This window comes from Otolemur garnettii, unplaced genomic scaffold, assembly GCF_000181295.1.
Source record: "Otolemur garnettii isolate 467f Iridium unplaced genomic scaffold, OtoGar3 scaffold00072, whole genome shotgun sequence".
NCBI lineage: Eukaryota > Metazoa > Chordata > Mammalia > Primates > Galagidae > Otolemur > Otolemur garnettii.
The window spans coordinates 96,816-104,625 of NW_003852467.1; the positions used below are offsets into that span (position 1 = coordinate 96,816).

At 42.0% G+C, this 7,810-nt stretch overlaps 1 protein-coding gene across 1 annotated transcript; it reads right to left on the reverse strand.

Annotated features, from left to right (window-relative positions):
• Nucleotides 1-3,778: 3,778 nt before the first annotated feature.
• Nucleotides 3,779-4,825, reverse strand: LOC100961442 (melanoma-associated antigen B16-like). Its single transcript, XM_012807581.1, has one exon. It carries the CDS (start codon nt 4,823-4,825, stop codon nt 3,779-3,781), a length of 1,047 nt encoding a protein of 348 aa, XP_012663035.1.
• Nucleotides 4,826-7,810: the final 2,985 nt, after the last annotated feature.

Below are 7,810 nucleotides of genomic sequence, written 5' to 3' on the forward strand. Positions count from 1 at the left end.
AATCTCATTTGTATAAAATTATCAAAAGGTCAACATTATATGTATTTTTGTGTTTCTCACAGTTTTTCCAACTTAATTTTAATTGTAGTGCATTTGAAATGTTGGCTTGTTCTTTTGAGTCATTTGCATGGTGTAATAATTTAGATTTACTTATGAAGTACACAACTTCAACCTCTAGGGAAGATGGAGTACCAAGGACTGGATTTATCCAACTCACAGAAATAATTAAATAAATAGTCATGTGGCTGACAGGCAATACAGGGGTCTGTGCTGCTTTTTTTTTTTTTTTTGCAGTTTCACCTTAGAAACACATGATCTTCAGGATAGTTGCTGAGTGGAAGAAAAATCATGGAAGGTTGCAAACTGGATATCAACTCTCTTGGCGTGGAAATTACAAATATTACATCGACTCATATATGTATAGCAATGGCCAATGTTAGTCACATGATTGTTTAAATTTTTATAATTTCAGATTAAGATGAGGGTACAAATATTTACCCTCATTGCTTTCATTTCTAAGATAAATTCAAGCTGTGGGTCACATGATTTTTTACAACTAGAAGGGCACTTAGTAAGGTAGTCTCATCATGAATCCAGGAAGGAGATGAGGACAAGATGTGGATGAGCTCTTGTAATCTCTCCCATAAATTGTTACATAATTGGTACTCACAGAGAATAAATGGTAGACTATTTATGATAATCACCCTCTTCATTTCCTGGCAGTTTTCCAGGATGCCAAATTTCCTTGAAATTCTCCAAATTCTTTGAGATGCTATATTAGATACCTCTATGTGGAACAGTTGCTGCCAAACACAGGCTCACAGCAGTTGTTTTTTTTTTTTTTTTCTTGAACACCCAATAAAATCTCAGCATGGAGGCTTTGCCTTTTTAATTCCATAGTATCTTTCCATACTGACCTATGCAACAGCCTGTAATATTATAATAGAATGAGAATTTTCTTCTTCCTTTTGTTGCATGATCTAAATCTGTGAAGTCTTACTACCTTCAAAAATGACTGAACTTGCCTGAAAATTTATACAAATGCCAGTAGACACAAGGGAAAACCAGAGCTTTCTTGGGGGGCAAGCAGAGAAATAAGAGGCAGTGGGAGGATATTGAATTATTTTTATCTTTGCCAACCAAAGATAACATGCCTGCCAATGAACCACATTGTACATCCTAGAAGGATTCTAGGCATTTTAGGAAATCAATCCTCAGTAGATATTTGCTACACAAAGACTTCCACGATATTTGGTTTGATGAGAAGTTATTGACCACCTGGGTAAGCTCACTCACAGGTCTATGCATTCATTTGTTGGTCTCAATTGCAACAACTTATTCAAATTCTACTATAAAGATTTTGGCGGATTTACAACCTCTTCTCCAACTTCAGGGTTCTATCTGCTAAACTAGTAGATAATTATGCCAAATGGGATTATACTCAGTTCTTTAGGAAAACACTTTGACCATATGGCAGAGACATCCAGTTGGGCAGTCAGGTCTATATTTCACTGTCAAAATCACCTTCTATATGGAACAGAATATTGCTATGAGAGGACTACCATGGTGATTGATGGGTAAGATTGATAAGAATTTGGAATGATCTAAGTCTATGGTAAGGCAGGTGATTATGCCCTGTTTTTTTTTTTTTTTTCACTTGAATTCAGGTGCAGCCTTCAGAGAAGGGTTATCATGAAGGACAGCAGGTGAAGTTCCAGTTTGGACAAGAGGGCACACTGGAGCAGACTTAGGGGACGGGTGCTGTAACACACAGAAAGTTTGAGCTAGATGAAAATGCCAGCCCCAGCACAGAGTCAGCTCTGAAGGAACACTGGGGTTACAGCAAGCAGGGATCCAGTTAAATGAAACCCACTGACCCTCCTCAAGGATGCTTAAATCTTATTTCAACCTTCCTTCTTTATACCTAAGTTCATTGGCTACAACATCCTTCCACACGTATCCTGAGAGGCTTTAAGCATAGTGAGAAGAGAAATAAAGAGGAGAAAGGTTTGACTTAGGTTGGGAAGAGTAGAACAGAGTGAGCTGCAGATAAATTCAAGGAAGTGACCTAGCCCCAGTTGTCATATACTGTACATTTGAAAATGGACACAATCACCAGAAGTCTGAGCCTGAGTATTGGAAAGTTTTTAAAGTATATACATCACACAACACAATGCTTGACGTATCTTAGGATCTCAGCAAGTTAGCAGTTAATTGTCATGACTATGTTGATCCCAAACCCTCCCATCCTTCCCCATGTGCTTGTGTATATGTGTACGGATTTTCTAAATCCAGGCTTTCATAGAAAACAGAATGCTGTGGGACTTGAAATAGCAAATCATACAAAACTGTTCTACAGCAAGTAAAATTTTTGCCTTGGGGATTGTTATTTAATTTGATGTGGGGGGATTTTCTGAAGCTAATGTAATGCAGATTTCCTAGAATTTGTATCTAGGAGCAATTCCTCCCTTTGTGTCAGCTGCCCTTCTACATATATCCAACATCCCCTCCCCTTTTTATTTATTATTCCCAAACCCCAAATTTGGCCCTTGCTTATTGTTTGCCAAATTATACTAAAGATAATCTATTTATGTTTTCCTGTGAATGAAGTGGGCACTAGCTTTTCTACGACATGGCAGAGTGCCCCACAGTAGATTCCAGGTATATAATCTCAAAAGAGTATCATATTTCTTCTCATAAACTCTTTGAACATGATATGTATAGAACACTTTGTACCCTGCATTTGACAGCATTGAGACAGGAATGAAGGATACCTTCCATTCCTGTCACAGGTGAGAATCTCTCTCCAGTTTATCCATGACCTAAATGTAATAGATAACAAGAGTTTTCCACTATAGGTTTTTGGGTTTCAAAGCTGACATACACTATTTGAGGGTCTGGTCCCTGTTCACAATGTCCTTAGCCTCACCTTGCACACTACCTAGCTTAATGTAAAATTAACTTCCACTAAAACATTTAGTTTTCAAAATCAACAAATTTCCACGCTTCAAGGCATAAATTACACTTGCTTCATTGGCTCGTGTGAACTGCCCATCTCAAGCTCATTCTACCTTCTTTTAAATGAAATTTAGGTGTTGGATAATTCTACTGCAATTCTTATAAGATTATAGGTCCTGTGTTAAATTTATATGAGTAGGTCCCAAAGCATTAATCCCAGTATCCCCAGTCCCACTGAAATCCTTTCCAGAGGGTAAGTGTTCCACGCAGGTTTGGGGGATAAATAAACCAGTAAGCATGGGATCTCATTTATAAATATTTATTACATATACGCTCTGGGAAGAGCTAAGTAAATTGAAGGAAATATTATATAATTTTACAGAAAAAAGAGAAGATAAAAAGCAAAACTGATTATGTTTTTTCTAGTTCTCACAATTGATCCCAATCATTTTAAAGCTGAGTTCTTCCATATTTCAGAGGAAATGCCTATAGAAATGCCATGCTACCTTACTCCACATCACAAAGTAAAATGTATGGTTTTACAGGAGGAGGAAAGATCTTACTATTAAATGTCATCAATAGCATTCAATGTGTGACCAATATTATTTGAATATGAATATATGGAAGATAGTTAAACTTATATTAAAAGAAATAACACTTGCATAACATGCTCATCAAAAATTAAAAGAATACATTGTCAACTTATACATACAAAATAGGAACATATAGATGACAAATATTGTTATCCCTCAGCTTGACTTACATTCCTTGAACACTAAGTGCCCTCCTCAGATACATGAAGAAGGTGTCCCTGACTTCACTAGGTGTGAGAGATGCTGTCAGACATGGCACTGGAACTCTCAGTGGCCATGGAGGTAGAGGCAGCACTGACTGAGATTCTACCTTGAGCTCTCTCTTCTTCATTTCGCAGAGCATCCTCATACTGAGATGGGTAAGACTTTGGGTCAGTCCCATGAACCTTGGCCAGAAACTCCAGGATTTCCATCTTTCTGACTTCAGCATGGGCTCTTGGGCCCCAAAGGAATTCATATTGTGCAGGATCACTGTCGGCCACCTGGCGGTACTCCAGGTACTTTTCCTTCACCAAATCTTTGGTGATGAATTCTTTGGGATCCCCAAAGATGAAGTGCTTCTGATCAGAAAATATTCCTGTTATGTTAAGCACTCTCCAGACTTCCTCTTCAGAGACACAGTTGTCATTCATGAAGATCACACCCAGCATAAGGATCAGCAGGCCAGTCTTGGGCAAGCCCTCTGGAGGACACAGCTTCCCATCATAGGTGAGACCCAGTTTGATGTAGATGGCATAGCAGTGGCTAGTGGGATCCACTTCCTTCACATCAAGGCCAAAGATCATCTCCATGCGCTCAGAGGCTCTCAGGAAAATCTCAGAGAAGTGCTCTTCATCATCTTTGATGATAATATTCAATATATCTGCCTTTGTTACTAGCGCCTCCATTCGATATTTCAGCAGCAGGAAATTCACCAGAAAAGCCACTTTCTTCTCTAGAGCATCTATGAGCGTATTCTCAGGGTTTTCTGTAGCTTCTGAGGTGCTCAGACTTTTTTTCTCTTCTTTGCTACTGGAGTCGTCATCAGGTTTGCTTGATGAGGTGGCAGTGTTGTCACCTGAAGAGGAGCAGAAACTCTGAGGACCCTCAGGAGCACTCAGCACCTTGGCAGCAGGAGCCTCCTTCAGGTTGTCTGACATCGGCAGGAGGGAGGAGGAGGGCAAGGCTTCCTCCATAGGTTTGGGGACCTGTGCACTCTCCAGGCCTTGGGTCTCACTCTGGGTCTGAAGGTGCTGATCAGGTGTGCACTGTGGTATCTTCTGATCCCGAGACATGATGTCTCTTGCTGGTGGAAGAAGGCAGGAGTGAGCAAAGGAAGGTAGATAGTGCAGGGTCACTGCCTAAGGGAGAGAGGGAAGATGTGAGTGTCCTCAGTTGGTAAATCAACTATAGTGTCTCTGATGGAAGCTACTGCCAATGGAATTTTCCTGACAACAGTATTATAGTCTCTTGTGAATTTTCTGTGTCCCCAGGCACCTGAAGGAGGAAGTAAGAATCCTCCTCAGGGTGCAGCCAAAGAACTTAACACCAGATACTCGGACTCACAGTGGACAGCTGTTATTGGGCTCTGTAGAGCCACCTCTGTTCTGAGGAAGGTAGTACTATCAATTTAGGACTAGAAGTGCCACTTTCTTGGCATCAACTAGAGCCTATGTCACCTCTCCTGGGCTGCTATGAGGCCAACCTCCCAGAACCAATTACATCTCCTAAGATAACTGAAGAGGAAGTGTGGAGTTCCCTCCTGGAGCTACCCAAGCTATCGTTTCCCAGGGATGGCAGGAGGAGCGAGATTCCATGTGATACTGGTGTGCTCAGTCCCCTGGGTTCTCACTCAGGTTGCTCACATGAGATCTAGGCAAGCACAGGGATTCTTTCTTTTTTCTAACTTAACTTTGTCCCCTAAGTCCAAAGTCTCCATCTTTTTGTCACTCTGGAGATAGTGGTGAGGTGTCACCTCCATCTAACAGGTTTATCCATACTCTCTCAGGGCTGATAAGAAAGCAGAGATGGAATTTTATGATCCAGATTTTTCTGGGGTGTGTACCTCCGCAGTTTTCATTCAGGCTTCTTGACCTGGCTAGGTCTGGGGCCTTACTACTCTTTTAACTAATGCCACATACTGTGCTTTCATGAAAACCTCTTCTGCAATCACCTGAGAAGGATGTGACTTAGGACACTACTCATTCTCAGACATTGCTGCTTCATGGTTCTAACAAAAAGGGCAAGACACCATGGGAGTTCCTCTGTTCTGGTGTGGGTGGACTTTGTGTATTTTATTGAGAATCCTTCCTGTGACTCTTAACAGGTCCTGGCCTCCTTTGTCTGCTGACCTGATGTGACATGGGCACACAGAACCAGGGCCCTCAAGCAGGAAGAGAGTGGGCAACTTGTCATGGGATTCCTGCCCAGGGTTTACTGGGCTGAGAAAGCTATCAGGGCTCTTTGGTGACAATATATCCTAGAATGGACTCCTTTCGGACCTTCTTCTCTGTCTCCATAGAGACCCCTGGCCCTTCCTGTGCACCCCATCCACTGTGTATCTAAAGCTGCTGCCATCAGACCACCACTTCCCTAGGACCTCAGTGTCCAAAGTGAACTGGTGAGATATCTGACCATCCTTGTCTATAGCCTCCCTACAGGGAGGGTGTGACTATAGGGACAGGAAAAGTTTTATGAGGTGTCATCTATGATTGATGTTGGGGGCCTAATGCAGCCACACATAAACCCTTTACCCCTGGTCGTTCTCTTTTCCTAAAACAAAGACACAGAGGATCTGGCTAGCCACACACCCCCCAAGAAGTTTGTACCAAAAGATCCTAACCTAACAGGCAACCTGTGGAATGTGCCCCTGTCTAGAGTCCCATATAAAAGTGTCTCTAACTGCCCTCAGGTGCAAACACCATCCTTGCTCTGTCCAGGAGGGCCATGCCCTTCTTTCAATAATGCTGACCTAAACTTGACTTACTCTGGTTTTATCTCTAGGCTCAATTGTTTACACCCTTCATATGGTGCTGTGATTTCCAGTAGTATCTAGTGGCAGATTTGCTGTCTGGCAGCCTAGCTCTATCTTGCTTCCACCTGCCTTAGTAATCCCAGTTTCTGAGTCCTGATTCCAGTTGTACCCAGATCAGATTCTGCTGAGCAGCCTGTCAGAGAGACCAAGAGGATTTTTCCCCACCTACTATTTAAATATGACTAATATTTCTAAATAACTTCAAACAGCATCCCTCTAAGCTAAACTCTTACTTGCTCCAGGCCTCTTAGGTCCTTATATCCCCCCATTTCATTTCTTCATTGATTCTTTTGTTCCTTTGTGCCTTAACTCCGGAGTCTTAGCCTAGTGCTGTGCTCCCAGTACAGGATCCCAAACAGTTTCATTTTTCATTTTTTGTTTTCGGCCCAGCCTTTTTATTTCCATTACCACACTCAGAACCCATACATCCATGTGAGGAAGCCATTATACATGTCCAGAACTTTTATGCTAATATATCAGACACCCTGATTCCAAATCCACTCCACACCTGGTTCATTGATGGCAGTTCACTCCTACACAAAGGCCAGAGACCCTCAGCCTATGCCATCATCTCCCTTCCCTCCACCACCATTGAGAACAAATCTCTCAGGGAGGGATTTGGGTGTGACCTACCTGGAACTTCGTTCCTACGAACTTCCTCCCATAAAGCAGAACTTTTATCCCTCACCTGAGCCTTACAACTTGCTGGGAAAAAAGCCAACCACAACCAATATATGCATGGATTCAATATAGGCTTATTACATCTTACACCATCATTCTGCTATCTGCGCTGATACATGTTTTCTCACTACATTGGGCCTCCCCATAACTAATACCCCTCAAATACATGAACTCCTCCAGGCACCCCTGCAGCCCACCCAGGTTGCAGTCATTCACTGGAAAGGTCACTGATCTCCATCTGACCATATCGCTTAGGGCAACAATTACGCTGATTCTGTAGCACATTATGTTGCCCTCACCCAATCTGCCCCCAACCTTCTCTCCCACATTTCCCATTGTTCATGCCTCAGTGCTCTTCAGAGGAAGCAGCTGATTATACCATAAAACACCTCCCTAAAAATCAAGGATGGTTCATGGGAGAAAAGTAACTTCTCCCTGCAGCCCAAATCACACAAATCCTTACACAACTTCACAATGTATTTCATGTAGGACTAAAACCCTTTGAAACCTTTTTTTGACCTCTAATTCTGTACCCTATTCTCCACTCTCTTCTAAAACAAATCTC